This window comes from Anomaloglossus baeobatrachus, chromosome 4 (assembly GCF_048569485.1).
Source record: "Anomaloglossus baeobatrachus isolate aAnoBae1 chromosome 4, aAnoBae1.hap1, whole genome shotgun sequence".
Taxonomy (NCBI): Eukaryota; Metazoa; Chordata; class Amphibia; order Anura; family Aromobatidae; genus Anomaloglossus; species Anomaloglossus baeobatrachus.
The window spans coordinates 451,278,134-451,297,651 of record NC_134356.1 but is presented as its reverse complement, the minus strand read 5'-3'; the positions used below and the strand labels follow the sequence as shown (position 1 = coordinate 451,297,651).

Below are 19,518 nucleotides of genomic sequence, written 5' to 3'. Positions count from 1 at the left end.
TTAACTATTTAATAAGTCCAGCGTTACAGTCATTACTCAACTATAGAGAAATAACAAGAAGAAAGGAACAACTTGATGTAAGTAATGTATTTATGGGACTGCATATGACACAATGTGGCAGATGGTCCTGGAATAACAAGTTGAGTAGACATAATGACTTTCGCAGATGTGACTTGATATTTAAGAGCAAAGATTGTCATGAAGTGATTCAAGCATATCACACCTTTTATCAAATGAGGATCAGGACAGCCTACACATTTACAGACTAGAAAGTACATGATCCATGCTGATTAATAACAGCATCTAATGTTAGCAGCTACCAAGGGTTTATTCAGATGGGAGGTTGTATGGGACAGCTGTCTATTCAGCAGGAGAATCAGATCCTGGCATAAGGGTGACAAAAAACCTTCAAGAGTTTCCTTCATTCCCACTACTCTTCTCTGAATAGGCCTGTTATAAAACAGTGGGGCAAATAAAGAGGAACTCGCAACGAATGGAGAAAGTGTTTCCAGTGGTTAGTTGAGTAACAATGATTTAGTTTCGATAACTGGAAACCATGGTGTAAACCTAATCTACACAGACCATGGATCCATTTCATCAAGCAGTTTCTACCTGGTATGCCAGTCCTGGCAATCTCTGCTAATTATTTCAAACGTTTGGTGGACCTTTGTTATGACGGGGGGATAGTGAAGTGCAGCCAGCACATTGGCGCACAGCAGCTAGATGATGCGCCAACTTCAAGACAATGCATTATCAGGACTAGTGTACAAAATGATAGTCTTCATAAATCTAGGTCAAAAACTAGAAAATGTATCCATGCCATAACACCTTTCTTCTTCTGTCAATTTCGTGGCAGCTCCTGGTGACAACTTTTGTATCAGTCACATGTATTAAACAGCTTGGCCATATACAAAAAGTAGTTCAGTTTCGGTGCATACTGTTACCTTAAACTAGACATTGCTGTAGATCCACAGGAGAAGCACCTACCTGCTGGGACTCTGCAGGGAGGAACAAGATGCCCACACATGTGTGATGTTTCAAGCATTGCTTGAAGAAGTGGGTGGTTATCCTCGAAACGTACAGGTGTGCAGGCGTCTTGTTCTTACAATGTCCATTTAAGGTAGCGGTATGCACCGAATGTGAACTACCTTTATATATATAAATAAATATATATATATATATATATATATAATATATTCTTGCTGGATTATATTTTTGCAATTTATTAAATAAAAATATATTTATATATATTAAGAATATATTTCTTGGGTATTTCAATTTGTATGGGATTTTAAAGAATAAGGGGTACATTACAAGCTGCGACATCGCTGCCGATATATCGTCGGGTCACGTCGTTAGTGACGCACATCGGGCGCCGGTAGCGACATCGCAGCGTGTAAAACAAATGAGCGACGATCAACGAGCGCAAAAACATTGCTCGTTGACAAGTTGTTGATTTCCATAATATCGGTGCTGCCGCAGGTACGATGTTGTTTGTCGTTCCTGCGGTAGCACACATCGCTATGTGTGACGCCGCTGGAATGACAAACATCTCCTTACCTCCGTCCACCAGAAAAGGAGGAAGGAAGGAGGTGGGCGGCATGTTCCAGCTGCTCATCTCCTCCCCTCCTTTTCTATTGGGCGGCGGTTCAGTGACGCTGCTGTGACACTGAACGAATTGCCCCCTTAGAAAGGAGGCGGTTTGCCGGTCACAGTGATTTCGCAGAGCAGGTATGTGCGTGTGGCGCTGCCGTAGCGATAATAGCCAATGATAGCGATGTCGCAGCGTGTAAAGTACCCCTAAGTGTGAGGCCACTCTGACAAACCAAATTGGACTTCCTGATTTTTTTTAAATAGCTTGGTTACCATCATTGACAATTAGGAAGTTTTCAGGATATCAATCAAAATTAATAGGAACGTTCTGCAAAACAATAAAGCGCACCAATCACCAGGTTTTCCTATATAACTTAAATCCAGTGCTTCACTGGCACTATCAGGCTGATTCTATACATATCTTTAGTTGTCAGCTAGGATGTATAGGTTTTGAAACACAAGCAAGTGAAGTTTGTAAAATGAGCAGCTTTTTGAATGACAGCAGCTAAAAATCAGCTGATAGCTGGGGTGGGTATTCATAGTGATTACCGCCCCCTGCCTGCCTATCCTCCCCCTGTTATTTATACTAATTCTATTATAGAATTGTTTTACTAAGTGCTAGAAGGACCTGTGCTGATTTCATACCCATGTGACCAGAGAGGACGGGGCCTCAGCAAACAGAAAAATAATGTTTCCTGGTATTAGCTATTTTTCTGAGGCCCCACCCCTTCTGGTCACATGGGTATGACATCAGCACAGGTCCTTCTAGTCAGATAGTAAAACGATTCTCTACTAGAATTAGCATAAATAATAGGGGAGGAACAACAGGCAGGGAGGGGGAAACACTATGAATACCCACCCCAACTATCAGCTGATCGGCAGCTGCTGTTACTCAAAAAACTGCTCATTTTATAAACTTGCTTGTGTTTCAAAACCTATACATTCTAGCTGACCACTAAATTTATGTATAGAATCAGCATGATAGTGCCAGTATAGCACTGGCTTTAGGTTATACAGTTAGGTTCAGAAATATTTGGACAGTGACACAATTTTCGCGAGTTGGGCTCTGCATGCCACCACATTGCATTTGAAATGAAACCTCTACAACAGAATTCAAGTGCAGATTGTAACGTTTAATTTGAAGGTTTGAACAAAAATATCTGATAGAAATTGTAGGAATTGTACACATTTCTTTACAAACACTCCACATTTTAGGAGGTCAAAAGTAATTGGACAAATAAACCAAACCCAAACAAAATATTTTTATTTTCAATATTTTGTTGCGAATCCTTTGGAGGCAATCACTGCCTTAAGTCTGGAACCCATGGACATCACCAAACGCTGGGTTTCCTCCTTCTTAATGCTTTGCCAGGCCTTTACAGCCGCAGCCTTCAGGTCTTGCTTGTTTGTGGGTCTTTCCGTCTTAAGTCTGGATTTGAGCAAGTGAAATGCATGCTCAATTGGGTTAAGATCTGGTGATTGACTTGGCCATTGCAGAATGTTCCACTTTTTTGCACTCATGAACTCCTGGGTAGCTTTGGCTGTATGCTTGGGGTCATTGTCCATCTGTACTATGAAGCGCCGTCCGATCAAATTTGCGGCATTTGGCTGAATCTGGGCTGAAAGTATATCCCGGTACACTTCAGAATTCATCCGGCTACTCTTGTCTGCTGTTATGTCATCAATAAACACAAGTGACCCAGTGCCATTGAAAGCCATGCATGCCCATGCCATCACGTTGCCTCCACCATGTTTTACAGAGGATGTGGTGTGCCTTGGATCATGTGCCGTTCCCTTTCTTCTCCAAACTTTTTTCTTCCCATCATTCTGGTACAGGTTGATCTTTGTCTTATCTGTCCATAGAATACTTTTCCAGAACTGAGCTGGCTTCATGAGGTGTTTTTCAGCAAATTTAACTCTGGCCTGTCTATTTTTGGAATTGATGAATGGTTTGCATCTAGATGTCAACCCTTTGTATTTACTTTCATGGAGTCTTCTCTTTACTGTTGACTTAGAGACAGATACACCTACTTCACTGACAGTGTTCTGGACTTCAGTTGATGTTGTGAACGGGTTCTTCTTCACCAAAGAAAGTATGCGGCGATCATCCACCACTGTTGTCATCTGTGGACGCCCAGGCCTTTTTAAATTCCCAAGCTCACCGGTCAATTCCTTTTTTCTCAGAATGTACCCGACTGTTGATTTTGCTACTCCAAGCATGTCTGCTATCTCTCTGATGGATTTTTTCTTTTTATTCAGCCTCAGGATGTTCTGCTTCACCTCAATTGAGAGTTCCTTAGACCGCATGTTGTCTGGTCACAGCAACAGCTTCCAAATGCAAAACCACACACCTGTAATCAACCCCAGACCTTTTAACTACTTCATTGATTACAGGTTAACGAGGGAGACGCCTTCAGAGTTAATTGCAGCCCTTAGAGTCCCTTGTCCAATTACTTTTGGTCCCTTGAAAAAGAGGAGGCTATGCATTACAGAGCTATGATTCCTAAACCCTTTCTCCGATTTGGATGTGAAAACTCTCATATTGCAGCTGGGAGTGTGCACTTTCAGCCCATATTATATATATAATTGTATTTCTGAACATGTTTTTGTAAACAGCTAAAATAACAAAACTTGTGTCACTGTCCAAATATTTCTGGACCTAACTGTATAGGAAAATCCTGATGATTGGATGCATTTTAAGAATCTTTATCAGATATGCAAACCATGACAAGCTGGGGCAGGCATAGGAGATAAATAGAGAGGTATATCAATTTATAAATTTATAATGAGATAACAAGACCAATTCGAGACCTGAAATGTGTTGTTATTTGCAGGTGTACAGTTAGTAAACATACTTCAGCAAAGCAAGGAGGACATTGAATAAAATAACTAGAAGACTGAGAGGGAGGATCACAGGGGCTAGCCTGAACTAAGGATCTTATCACACATGATATACAGTGTCCATCTCTCAACACACCGAGTGTCAGGACTACTTCTGATGCTGTTCACACACCAGAGACAGACACTCTACATGATACTGCTTTTGAGTTGCACAGACAGGCTCGGGCATTGACAGCTGTGCTCTTGTAGAAACCGGGCTTGCAGGAGGTAGTTTCTGCTAGTCTGTGGATTACTGCTTGAGTCACATGTTGAAGGAGACCTATCACAGTCCTCTCTGCCTTTTTTTATTATGGTGGAGCGTGGTCTCCTATGCCGTTGATAGCTTATGCGATCCTGGTCCATTTGCTGGTGAACTTCTGTGTACTGTTTGGTGTGTTGCGGAAATACTCTTGGTGTCTGATTATTTCCTCCCTTCCTTTAGTTTCCTCCTGATCATGTATTGTCTATACCTCTGTGAATGATTGCTGTGAGTTTCAGTTTTACTTTTCCCCCCGTCTGTTTATTTGTGTGGGAATAATAACTCTTGTCCCGGCCCTCTCCTGGGTGGAGGGAGGGGGACCATAGACCAAGGTTGTTCAGGAGCTAGGATTAGGAAGGTGGCCCAAATATTGCCACCTTCAGCCATATCTTTGGGATTAGGGTCAGAAAGAGTTCCCCTAGCTTGAGGGCCAGTTTAGTCTCCCTTGTTCCTAGTGATCCTGTCACACCCTGTGACAAAGAGAATCTCAACAACTTGTCAAATGACTATTACGTGTGTCTGTGAAATTATCAGTTTTAATGAGGTATCTTGGGCTAGGAAGCTTATTTCCTTGGATTCTGCATATAAGCATAACGAAGAGCTCCATCTTGCGCCTCTATGAATTATAGGTTGCCGTAAATGTGCTGTGCTCTCTACCTATATGGGGGTTACCAAACATAGTCAGTGTCTCAGAGCAGTGCACAGCACCACTGAAAGGAGGGAGGCAAGGAGGCGTGAATGGCTGCTCTATTGGGAGGTAACACTGACATTGCTGGGTGTTTTCTTTGTTTTTTAGGCTTGATATTAATTTATATTCAAGAGAAAAAAGAGATTTTTGTTCACATTTTTGTTGTTCCTTTTTGGTATTTTCTTTTCTAGGAACAATATTTAAAAACAAAGTTTAGACTTACATCAGTTTTTTACACTGACCACTCAGCATTTTAATTGACTGACACTTCATGCTGTTTGGAGTTCACTTTTCAGCATTCTTCTCATTATCATCACAGGCAGGCTTACAATGAAAAATAACACATTTATTATAAAGCTATAAACTGATAATACAGGATCACACCATTTACTATAGGTGGTGGTTACAGCTGACTTTCCCTGCACAATAACCTCTGCACAGGTCACAGAGCATTCCCAGAGCACTGTTCTGTAGCAGTCAGAGTTTTATTTGACTAAAGCATATATTTTGGCTGCTTTTCATAACTCATATCAGTGATAAGATGCCTATTCCCTATAGGACAGTAAATAAACTAGAATACTGTATATGAAAAATAGAATATACAAATATAGACAGTTTCATGAAAATATGGATATGAAATAAAAAATGTAAATATATTTTAGGAATTGCTTTTTTTATGAGAGTAAGACATAACCACTGATACGTTTTATGTTTAGTCTTTCTTTGTTAAAGTAAACAAGAGAATTTACAGGAAGAAAAAAAAAAGAAAATTCAAATACGTGATTACTTCATGTCAACTTACAGAGAAGAGTATAAGCCACATCCTAACTAACACCTCTTCTCTTACTATCATAAGGCACGCATATGACATGTAACCACCTTTTATAATACAATCTCCTTCCAATTGAGAACGACACCTCAAACAAAGTGAGGCTACTGCCGAAAACAAAAAAGAAAAGGAAAAAATTTGAAGTTTTAACGAGAACTAGAGAGAAAGAAAAGTAGCAAGGGGGAAAGATAAGGAAAAGAAGAGAAGGAAAAGGGGGAGAGAAGAGCAACAGAAAGAGAGGGAGGAAGGCATGGTAGGGATTACCTCCCCAGTACTCGGGCCGCTACATTGGACTAACGTAACACGCGTCATGCGTTACCAATAAGGTTCTGAAATGGTAGAGAATCAAGAGCCAGGGTCCAGGGGGTCCAGATCCTAAGAAATGTATCCACTGAGTCATTGGTTTCTGCCGTTAGGGACTCCATCCTGTGGATGATGGCCATCTCCGCAAACCACTCCCTCACAGATGGCACCCCAGTCGATTTCCAGTATCTCGGGATCACCATGCGTGCCGCCGTAAGACAGTATCTCAGAAGGCCCGCTTTCTGTGATTTAAGCGATCCCGGGAGAATTGAAAGCAGCGCCAGCTGAGGGGAACCCACCAACTGCTCTCCGCAAATCACAGCGTATGCTTTGAACACGGACCTCCAGAAAGGTTGTATCAATGGGCAGTCCCACCAGATATGCAGCATTGTCCCCCTTCCCCTTCCGCACCTCCAGCAGCTATCTGAGACCCCGGGAAATATTGCGTGTAGAGTATCCGGGCACCTGTACCAACGGGTCAGAATCTTATAATTTTTTTCCTGTGCTGCACAGGCGATGGAAAATTTATGAGTGAGGATAAAGGACTTTTTCCAGTCCTCCTCAGGAATGAAAGTCCCCAAATCTCTATTCCACTTCTCGATATATTTAAGGTCTCCCATGTCCGCCTCTGTAATCAGGAAGGAGTAAACCAGAGACAAGAGATGCCCAGGAGAATCCTCTCGCAAAAACAATTGTTCAAATTTTGTAGGCTGAGCCGCAAAAAGCCCAAGTCTGTTGTCAACCATCAAGAAGGACCTAAGTTGAAGGTATTCCAGCCAAGCCGTTGGATGCCGACCCTCTGGGAGCAAAAGGGCCGAAAAGGGGGGTACTTCCAAACTGTGCAAAGTCTGGGCTATCCGTGTGTCCTCACCCCTCCTCCAACCTAAGAAACGCTCGACTCCCATCCCTGGGGGGAACTCCGGGTTAGAGTAAAGCGGTGAGAGTGGACCAGGACCCCTTGAGAGAGATCCCCGCCTGCACTTAACGTCCCAGACCCTCAGGGATGCCCTGAGAAACTCCACCTCTCCATCTATCCGTCCCCTGCGCAGCAGTGTGATCCATGGGAGGAACCGCAGGGGCGTTTCGGACCAAACCTGCTCCAGACTCACCCATTGTTTAGTGCTCCTATTAAATTGCCAATCCATTAGTCTCAGCAGAAGAGACGCCTTGTGGTACTTTTTAAAGTCTGGCAACCCTGTCCCCCCCTCTCCCTTACCTCTACTCAACACTCTCCTCCCCACCCGAGAGCTCCTCCCTCCCCACACAAATTTGTTAATAATTGACTGTATTCTGGTGAAGAAAAACGATGGTAGTGCTATAGGGGCAGTTTGAAAGATATATGGAAAACGAGGGAGAACATTCATCTTGATGACATTAATACGTCCAAACCAGGACAGTTTCTGTCTATCGATTTGTTTAAGATCTCTCATAGTGCGTTCCAACAGAGGGAGGTAATTGAGGTGAAAAATCTTGGTACTGTCCCATGGTACCGCCACCCCCAGATAAGTCACTGATACGCTTTATACATGCATGTTAAACAAAAATGTAATCTTCATGGAAGCATACAACAAATGTATGTGACTATATATTGTATATAGTAAATGGTAATATAGTATTACAGCAATAACCACACAAATCAGTTGTGCCACCAGTTAAATTTGAACACACTAACATATACCCATAGTTACCGTAATTCCCCCCCCCCAAAATTGGTTATGCCTGTAATTTGTATAGAAATATAAAACTATCTGAAAAAAACAATAAAATCCCTATATTTTAGTACATGAATATTGATATCATTGTATAAAAACAACAGCACAAACCACATTTTGAATTTTGTGTGTTGCATTAACTTATCTAGATATTACTTGTATATGTGATATCATCATGATCAGTGGGGGTCCATTTCTTGGACAGCCACTAATTAAAAAAAAAAAAAAAAAGCGCAAATAAACCTTAAAAGGGTTGTTCTGGACTCAGGCAACCCTTTTTCAATCCCTGCGTTTTCCCCAGTATTACACTTATACTCACCTCCGGTGCTTATGCTGTTCTAGCAGTGTTGGCACTTGGTCTCCCGAGGACCGTGTGACATTGTTATGTCACATGATCCCTTTGGCCAAATAGTGCTGGCTTCACTCTCCTCTCCTATGGATAAAATAGATATTTGGACAAAGTAAGAGAGCAGCCACAGCTCTTCCTGCCAGCGCTGATTGACAGCAGGGATTGCATGGAATAGCATCAGCACTGCAGGTGAGTATAAGTGTTATTTTCCTGGAGACATATGGATTGAGAAGGGATTGTCCAAGTAGTGAACAACCCCTTTAAAGTTTTTCCCTGCACAGTGTCACTCATGGCCACCCATTGTGTAGGCTACTGCAACACAGAGACTATTCCCATGAATATGCTGTTTTGTACTCTCATGAACAGTGGATTGCCCAGGAGCATCGTAGAGCAGGGAAAATTACTGACGGAACCACATAGTGATACCACCTCTTAAATTAGTGGAGGGTTCGGCAGTCACATCTTCACTAATCAGTAAGTGATAGCATATCTTATTGTTACCATAGTGGGAAAGGAGAATAAAGTAGCCAGACGATGGACTGATATAAACATTTGTCTTACACTAAGTGTCCCATGTAGGACAGTTGAGGCATATTCTCAGGATACTGTAAGGTTTGCAATTTTCAGAGCTCCCATACAACTGAACTGAGAGAGACCCACATGTGTGACCCCCTCTTCACTAGCAAGGTTATGCTATATGGCCCCTTTTTTGAGACAGACACAAGTCCCAGAGATAGGAGCTACATCAGTTGGACATGAATATGCTATTGTACAGTACATGTGAATATGTCTTTAATGTTCATAGATATCTGTTTTGTGATACAGAATTGACAATTCCTTAAAGGGAATCTGTCAGCATGTTTTTGCTATGTGACCTGATAGCACGATGAGCTAGGGACAGACACCCTGATTCCAGCGATGTGTCAGTATACTGGGTGCTGTAGTTATTATAGAGTCACAGTTTTCTCTGCTGCAGATGTAGCAGAGATGAGTTATTGAGCTCTATAACTCTGCCCAACACCACAGCTCTCTGTGTACATTGTACAGTGACAGAGAGCTGGTGATAAGTGCTGAGAGTGGGGATGGACTACCCTGAAAGTGCCCTGTAATGATAATCTGCTGACCGAAAGCAGATTGTATTGAAACAGCAAAACATAGCCCAGAAAGTGACACATAACTGGTATCTGTAATCAAGGACTCTGCTCTAATATTATGGTACTCTCAGATTACCTGGCAAAAATGCTATGTAATAACTGCCCTTTAATATGCAGAAAACATTATTAGACGTATGCCAGATAACTGTGATCACCAAATGGAAAAACCTTTATTGCATAACTTATGATCTCTCCTTCACTCAAATTCAATTACTTGCCTGCTAATTTTCTGAGATAATGACTTTTGGGTTTTCATTGGCTGTAAGCCATAATCATCAACATTAACAGAACTAAACACCTGAAATAGATCACTCTATGTGTAATGACTCTATATAATATATGCGTTTCCCTTTTTGTATTGAATTACTGAAATAAATTAACTTTTTGATGATATCCCAATTTATTGAGATGCACCTGTATATTACTAAGATAATACGGAATTGATGAGAAACCAAAATAATTGCATAGCGTTACAGAGAAACCTGTCACAATTAAGTAGAAAAAATATAGGCACAACAAAAATCTACATATGGTATAGGAAAATAAGCAGAATAGTAATCATAAAAATAACAATTACAAAGAATTGGCGACAAGAACTGAAAAAGTTTTAATTTAAGTATAGATGATACATGTACAGTCATATGAAAAAGTTTGGGCACCCCTATTAATGTTAACCTGTTTTCTTTCTAACAATTTGGGTTTTTACAACAGCTATTTCAGTTTCTTATATCTAATAACTGATGGACTGAGTAATATTTCTGGATTGAAATGAGGTTTATTGTACTAACAGAAAATGTGCAATCTGCATTTAAACAAAATTTGACCGGTGCAAAAGTATGGGCACCTCAACATAAAAGTGACATTAATATTTTGTAGATCCTCCTTTTGCAAAAATAACAGCCTCTAGTCACTTCCTGTAGCTTTTAATGAGTTCCTGGATCCTGGATGAAGGTATATTTGACCATTCCTGTTTACAAAACAATTCCAGTTCAGTTAAGTTTGATGGTCGCCGAGCATGGACAGCACGCTTCACATCATCCCACAGATGTTCAATGATATTCAGGTCTGGGGACTGGGATGGCCATTCCAGAACATTGTAATTGTTCCTCTGCATGAATGCCTGAGTAGATTTGGAGTGGTGTTTTGGATCATTGTCTTGCTGAAATATCCATCCCCTGCGTAACTTCACCTTCGTCACTGATTCTTGCACATTATTGTCAAGATTCTGCTGATACTGAGTTGAATCCATGCGACCCTCAACTTTAACAAGATTCCCGGTGCCGGCATTGGCCACACAGCCCCAAAGCATGATGGAACCTCCACCAAATTTTACTGTGGGTTGCAAGTGCTTTTCTTGGAATGCCGTGTTTTTTTGCCTCCATGCATAACGCCTTTTTGTATGACCAAACAACTCAATCTTTGTTTCATCAGTCCACAGGACCTTCTTCCAAAATGTAACTGGCTTGTCCAAATGTGCTTTTCCATACCTCAGGCGACTGTTTGTGGCGTGCTTGCAGAAACGGCTTCTTTCGCATCACTCTCCCATACAGCTTCTCCTTGTGCAACGTGCGCTGTATTGTTGACCGATGCACATTAACACCATCTGCAGCAAGATAATGCTGCAGGTCTTTGGAGGTGGTCTGTGGATTGTCCTTGACTGTTCTCACCATTCTTCTTCTCTGCCTTTCTGATATTTTTCTTGGCCTGCCACTTCTGGGCTTAACAGGAACTGTACCTGTGTTCTTCCATTTCCTTACTATGTTCCTCACAGTGGAAACTGACAGTTTAAATCTCTGAGACAACTTTTTGTATCCTTCCCCTGAACAACTATGTTGAATAATCTTTTTTTTTTTCAGATCATTTGAGAGTTGTTTTGAGGAGCCCATGATGCCACTCTTCATAGGAGATTGAAATAGGAGAACAACTTGCAAGTGGCCACCTTAAATACCTTTTCTCATGATTGGATACACCTGCCTATGAAGTTCGAAGCTCAATGAGGTTACAAAACCAATTTAGTGCTTTAGTAAGTCAGTAAAAAGTAGTTAGGAGTGTTTAAATCAAGAAATTGATAAGGGTGCCCATACTTTTGCACCGGTCAAATTTTGTTTAAATGCGGATTGCACATTTTCTGTTAGTACCTCATTTCAATCCAGAAATATTACTCAGTCCATCAGTTATTAGATATATGAAACTGAAATAGCTGTTGCAAAACCCCGAATTGTTATAAAGAAAAAAGGTTAACATTAATAGGGGTGCCCAAACTTTTTCATATGACTGTATGTTGACTGGCCTGATCATAGTGCACAGGTAGAAAGTATACAGTGTGTAAACCCATATCCTGTCCACCGCCATTAACTTGAGTATGGCGGCAGCTATATGCGTAGAAGTGGTGTCTAGGTATAGTAAAGTATCCATGTGCTATGCAATGAAACCATCTATATCGCCATCTGGTGGAAAACAATGGAGTTAGCATTTTTATCTTGAAAACGGAATGAGAAAAAAAGTGAATTACAAAGTTGTAGAGCATCATCAATTCAATACGAATCGAAACCTTGCATACAGAAATGCTATAATTAGAATGTGTAAAACTCACAAGACTGTGGACGTGAAGCGATACCAGCAATACCTCATGGAGACCTTCCTACAAGTCATTGGGTATGGTGGCTGCGTGGAGTGGCCTCCACACTCACCTGACCTGACCCCATTGGAATTCTTTCTGTGAGGTCACATCAAACAGCAGATGTATGCGACCCCTCCACCAACATTGCAGGACCTACGACGACGTATTACAGATGCTTGTGCAAATGTGTCACCTACCATATTGTACAATGAGAAGCAAGATACAGTATGATGTCCAGAGTCCAGATGTGCATTGTAGCTGACAGTGGCCACTTTGAGCATCAAAGTTAAATGAACGCCATATGCGTGACCAGCATTCAATGTTTTGGGGGGGGGGGTTCATATCATAGCATTTCTGTATGCAAGGTGTCGATTCGTATTGAATTGTTGATTCCCTACAACTTTGTAATTCACTTTTTTTCTCTATCTCGTTCCGTTTTTGAGATAAAAATGCTAACTCCGTTGTTTTCTACCAGGTGGCGCTATAGGTGGTTTCATTGTGTAGCGCATGGATTCTTTACTATACCTAGACACCACTTCTATGCCTTTAGCTGCCGCCGTTCTCAAGTTAATGGCGGTGGACAGGATATGGGTGGACACACTGTATAATCAAGAACGAGAATAGATGCAATGCTGTTATAAGCAATAACGATATTAAAGCCAATGGACCTGGATAAGGCTACAGTATTTGTATATTTTATATAAACAAAAAAATTATGGTAAGTAAGGTATTAAGGTAAGAATTTACACTGGCCAATGATGGAGAAATTAGTCAATGGAAAATCTATGATGAACGAGTAGTGAAGTGAAAAATTAACTGTACAGTAAACAGGCTATAACTACAGTCAGATGAAGAGACTCCATAAGTGGAGCTTGAGCGTGATGGTGGTACTCCCTTTAATATGTGTTTTTGATTCTTCATTAGAAGCCAAACGAAAACAGCCACTAAGAAATTCTACTGAAGATAGAAGCAAAGAAATGCAGCATCTGGATTTGTGCTCCTCGAATGAAGGAAAGGCTTTCCTGAAACAGGACTACTAGAAGGGAAGAAATCATTTCCAAGATCCTTCCCTGCAAAACAGAAATTTATGGAGCTACAAGAAATGAACCACTGACCCCATATTGAGCACCTTGTTGTTACTTTACTGCATGTTTTTAATGTATGGTTGAAACCCTATTATCTAAATCCATTATACAGTGGCATGTAAAAGTTGTGGCACCCTTGTGGAGAATTATTGTTTTTGTGAACAGTTATGCAATTTTAAGATGAAATCATCTCTAAAACTTTAACGATGATACATTTCCTTTGCAGTTTAGGCAAAATATATATATATATATATATATATTTTCATCTTTTACATTTTAAAATTAACAAAAAAGGAAAATGAGCCGATGCAAACCTTTGGACACCCTTGGAGATTTGTGTGCTCAGATAACTTTGACCAAGGTTTCAGACCTTAAGTAGCCCATTTGGGTTATGGTTTCTTCACTGTCCTCATTAGGAAAGGCCAGGTGATGCAAATTGCACAGCTTCAAAAAAAATTAGCCTCCTCTAACCTTGTGCTAAAAAACAACAACCATGGGTTCTTCTAAGCAACTGCCTAGCACTCTGAAGATAAGGGGACTATTAGGAACTAACCATGAAGAGTGCCCAAACATTTGCATCGGCCTATTTTCCCTTTTTGTTAATTGTAAAATGTAAAAGATGAAAGTCATTTTTTAAGGAAATGTGTCATCTTCAACTTTATAGCTTTTAGAGATCATTTCATCTTCAACTAGCTTAACCGTTCACAATAACAGTAATTTTGACCAGGGGTGTCCAAGCATTTACATGCCGCTCTAATAGAAACATGTCTTACAACACTCTCCATTCCTCCTTTCTCCATGTAACAAATATATTATTTAATAATTTTATAAAGTGGAGATCAACATGGGGGAAATACTAAGAAACACCATAAAAAATGTGGTTATTCATATCAATTATAAGTTAATCTAGGAACATATCCTGTAAACATAAGTCAATATTAAAATGGTGAAAGGTTTCTATTTTCAGTGCATTGTGGGGCATTGAAAATTATTTCTGTAGGATTTGACATACGGTTTATGCTCAGATCTGGTTCTCCTTTATCAATAAGAAATAAGAAGTTAGGACTGCAGTCAGTCACTCTGAAGTTATTTCATTTTATTTTCCATTGTTTATTTAGTACTAACATATTCTGTAGTACTGTACAGAGATTGTTACTGGGCACCAGAGTTAAGTTTAGACAATTAGTCAACTAGTTACTTTGGATACATCCAAGAACACACATTTTATCTGGTTCTTTTTTCCAGCTTCTATTTTTTTCTATATCTGGAAACATTGGGAATCAAGGTCAGAAGTATTTGGACAGTGACTAAACTCCAAGTTTAAGCCTCTGTACACTTCTACTATGGGTCTAGAACAAAACATGTGACTGCGGTCTTGTACCTCATTATTTCATGACACATTAAGGAAATAAATGCTCTGGAGTTAATTCCATGTGTTGAATTTTCATTTAGTAACTGTTCATGGAAACTCTCAATATGAGGTTCAAAGAGACTTCAATGTGTCCTCTATTTCACTGCTAAAACAATATGAACCAATCAGGAAAGTAGCAGAATATTTTGGATTAGGTTTTGGTGATGCATTTTATGATGCCACAACATGTGTATTTAGATCAGAGGCCTAATCAGTGCCGGAATCACCATTGCAGAGTGCAGATACGGTCCTGCCCATCATTATTGGCACCCATGAAGTTTAAGTACATAATGTGGAATGTCTCCTGAAAAAAATGACTCAAGTGAAACAGCTTCTCTGTATAGAGCACTCATGTTAGGCCGGATTCACACTTGCAAGAGACTCGCGCGAGTCTTGCATCGCATCACCCGGCACGGCTGGAAACTTTCCGGATAGGAGGAGACCAGCTGCATAAAAATCCATGCAGCCGATCGGCTCCTGTCAGGAGAGTGTGCAGCCGTGCCGGGTGATGGGATGCGAGACTCACGCTAGTCTCTCGCAAGTGTGAATCCAGACTTAGATACAAAAGAGCAACTGGGAAACAAGAATTTTAAACAAGCAATGGGAGGGAAAAATAGAAAAACCTAAAGCTTCCTGTGACATTTGTATTGGCCCTTTACATCAACCCCTTCATGACCGGCCGATTTTGCGCTTTCCATTTTTTTCGCCATTCTTCTTCCGAGAGGCGTACCTTTTTTATTTTTAAATCAATATGGTCACGTGAGGGCTTGTTTTTTTGTGAAATGAGCTGTACTTTTAACTGAAACCATGAGTTTTACCGCATAGTGTACTGGAAAACAGCAAAAAAATTCCAAATGCAGAAAAATTGAAAAAAAGTGTGATTGCACGTTTGTTTTTGAGATATTTTATTCACTGTGTTCCCTATTTGGTAATACTGATGTGTCACTGTGATGCCTGATGTAGGTGCAAGTTCGTAGACACCAAACAGGTATAGTTTTACTTTTATCTAAGGGGTTGAAAGAAAATCTGAACTTTTTCCGAAAAAAGTGGGGCATGTTTTACGCCATTTTCCGCGACCTGTGGCGTTCTCAATTTTTGGGATCTACGGCGCAGTGATTGCTTATTTTGTGCGTCTCGAGATGACATTTTTAACGGTACCATTTTTGTGCAGATGCTATGTTTTGATCGCCTGTTATTGCATTTAGTGTAAAATTTGTGGCGACCAAAAAATGTAATTTTGGCGATTGGAATTTTTTTGCTGCTACGCCATTTACCGATCAGGTTAATTGATTTTATATTTTCATAGATCGGGCATTTCTGAACGTGGCGATACCAAATGTGTGTATATTTTTTTAACCCTTTGCTTTTCAATGGGGTGAAAGAAGGTGATTTGAACTTTTAGGGTTTTTTTACTTTTTTAAATTTTTTAAAACTTTTTCAAACTTTTTTTTTATTTTACTAGGTCCCCTAGGGGACTATAATGATCAGAAGTCTGATCACTCATTAATTTTTCCCAATCAGAGCAGCATCACTCAGACCAGGAGAAATGATCATCTCTTGTACCAAGCAGCACTCACATGACCCCATGCTAGCATGACAACCACTGGATCCACGTAATCACGTCACGTGATTTCCGGTATTGATCTATGAGTACAGTTATAGCGCGATCGCTATTATAATGGTGCTGTCACATATTAACTTCTCCATTTTAGGGCTTAAAAGGCACAGGCAGTTAGCGATTCCACTCGTGCATAGCAGGCACACGTCAGCTGTATAAATCAACTGAGGTGTGCGCTGATCGCCACAGCCTACTTGCAGCAGCAGGTGGGAATTAATACTATAGGCCGCTTTACACACAGCGACATTGCTAAAGTGATGTCGTTGGGGTCACGGAATTCGTGACGCACATCCGGCCTCTTTAGCGATATCGTTGCGTGTGACACTTACGTGCGATCGAAAAAGGTTGCAAAATCGTTCACAATCGTTAATCGTTGACATGCTCCCCTATTCCCAATTATCGTTGCTGCTGCAGGTACGATGTTGTTCTTCGTTCCTGCGGCACCACACATCGCAGTGTGTGACACCGCAGGAACGAGGAACCTCACCTTACCTGCGGCCCCCGGCAATGAGGAAGGAAGGAGATGGGCGGGATGTTACGTCCCGCTCACCTCCGCCCTCACTTTGATTGGGTGGCCGCTTAGTGACGTCACTATTACGCCGAACGAACCGCCCTCTTAGAAAGGAGGCGGTTCGCCGGTCACAGCAACGTTGCTAGGCGAGTAAGTAGTGTTACGGGTCCGAGCGATTTTGTGCGCCACAGGCAGCAATTTGCCCGTGACGCACAAACGATGGGGGCGGGTACGTACGCAAGCAATCTCGCTAGCGAGCTCGCAGCGTGTAAAGCAGCCTTATGACCGCTTGGATGTAATATTTCTGCTCGCGATCGTTAAGGGGTTAAATATGTATGGAAACACATTTTGACTCGCCTGTGGTAAATCACAAATGAGAATCACCTGTGATAAGTTTTGTGCCCATGTGACATGAATTGGCCAATGAATGATGATTTTAGAGTTTTAAAAAGCCACATGTTAGACCCTGTTCCTTTGTCACAATGTCACAATGGTGAAGACAAAAGAGCTGTCTGAGGACATCAAAACTTCTATTATTAGCAAACACAGTTTGAACAGTGTACAATGTTATTAAGAATTTTGCCAAGCATGGAACCATCAAGAACCTCCCTGGATGTGGAGGAATGAGGAAAATTGACAAGAGATGTCTTTGAAAGCTGGTGGGAATGATGTAAAAAACCCACTTCAAACATCCAAAGACCTGTAGGCCAACCTGGAACAGTCTGAGGTCATGGTTTGAACAAGTACCATACACTGCACACTAAACCAAGCAGAGCTTTATGGGCAAAGGCCAAGGAACAAATCATTGCTGAACAAAAAAAGGAACGATTGACTTTGGCCAAAGAGTACTTTGACAAACCACAATCCTTCCGGGAAAATGTTCTCTGGACAGATGAAACAATAATAGACCCTTTTGGCAATGCAAAACAACAGTTGTTTACAGATGGCGTAATGAAGCTTATAAGGAAAAGAACACCCTACCAGTTAAGTATGGTGGAGGATCTATAATGCTGTGGGGTTATTTTTCTGCATTTGATACTGGAGGACTTGCCTGTATCACAGGAATCATGAAATCAGAGAATTATCAAGAGATTTTAGAGCAAAATGTCCTACCCAGTGTAAGAAAACTTGGTTTGAGTCAAAGATCATGGGTCTTCAAGCAATATAATGACCCAAAGTGCACATCCAAAAGTACAAAAGAATGGTTGAAAAAGAAAATATAAACTATTTTAAAATGGACAGCAATGAGTCATGACCTCAATTCCATTGAAAATCTTTGAAGTGAGCTGAAATCTGCCATTGGGAAAAAGAACCCTACAAACATTCAAGAGCTTGAACAAACTGCAAAGGAAGAGAGGGAGAAAATCCCAGCTGAGAAATGCAAGAAGCTTATAGATGGCTACAAAAAAAGTTTGGAGGCTGTTATCTATACCAAAGGGTTGTGCAACCAAGTATTATTTAGGGGCCTTTATTGCTGCACTTGCTGTTTATTTAAATTGACAAACAATGTTTTAATGTATTACTCTGGACCACTAATTAAAAAGTCCTGAGTATATAACTTTGGTACATTTCCATTTATTTGTGAAGATATTGTACAATCTATGAAAAAAATAAAGGGGTGCCAATAATGCTGAGCAGCACTGTACCAACACTTCACACAGCAGAAAACAGAAGTTGTTGTATGGAGAAGAGGACTGGACAGTGGGTTGTAGCAGCATGACTAGTGAATATTATATTATTATTGGGGTTTTTTTTGCATCCTTTTTTTTCTGTAGGATACTTGTGGGATACAAGCCAATGCCTCTTGGCATACTCTGCATCTAGCGCATGTGCAGTAACAGACGTGACTTTGGGCATACCCTGGAACTCTCACACTGTGATTTTACATAGGCAAGAATTCATGTGTGCACAGTTAAAATCTGTTACTGCCCATGTGGTGGATTTTCATAATCAGTGTTTAAAGATACATGCTGCAATGCTATTAACTTCCAGGGATAAATCCTGCTGTCAGCTTCCCTTCTGTACTTCACATGTAAGTTCATGTAGAAGGTGTTTTACTCTCAAAACTGGAAATCTAATGTTTCAAAACATGTAGCATTGTATCCAAGGCCTGTCTGGCCATCGGCAATTCAGACAAATGCCAGAAGGGCCGGTCCCTGTAGTGGGCCGCTCAATCTGCAGTCACCGCCGCTCTCCTCATCAGTGTGCACGCCAAGCAGCATTATTTTGCCTTGTGCATACTGGCACAGCATAAAACAGCAGGACCAGGAGGCAGTGCTGTGCGATCGTGTGCGCAAGGCAAACTATGATGCCCAGTGTGCACACTGCTGCGGAGAGTGACTGCAGCTCCGGCCTTCCTATTCAAATGTATTTGCGTCTCTCAGGCGTAAATACTTTTGATCAGTGATAGCGCCGGGACTGGGGCTCCGACGTGCAGCTGTGTGATAAGATCAGCACCTTGCTGACATCATCACACTGCTGCTGTCACCGCAGAGACAGATTGGGC

The 19,518-nt window shown here is 41.0% G+C and overlaps 1 protein-coding gene across 1 annotated transcript in view; it reads left to right on the top strand.

Moving 5' to 3' along the window:
• LMAN1L (lectin, mannose binding 1 like) overlaps positions 1-14,837 on the top strand; it is a 142,644-nt gene extending 127,807 nt beyond the window's left edge. Inside the window, exon 13 of the mRNA XM_075343580.1 lies at positions 13,312-14,837. Within this exon, the coding sequence (XP_075199695.1) occupies positions 13,312-13,348 (37 nt within the window). The 3' untranslated portion in view covers positions 13,349-14,837. The remainder of the gene's footprint in view (positions 1-13,311) is intronic.
• The last annotated feature ends 4,681 nt before the right edge of the window (positions 14,838-19,518 follow it).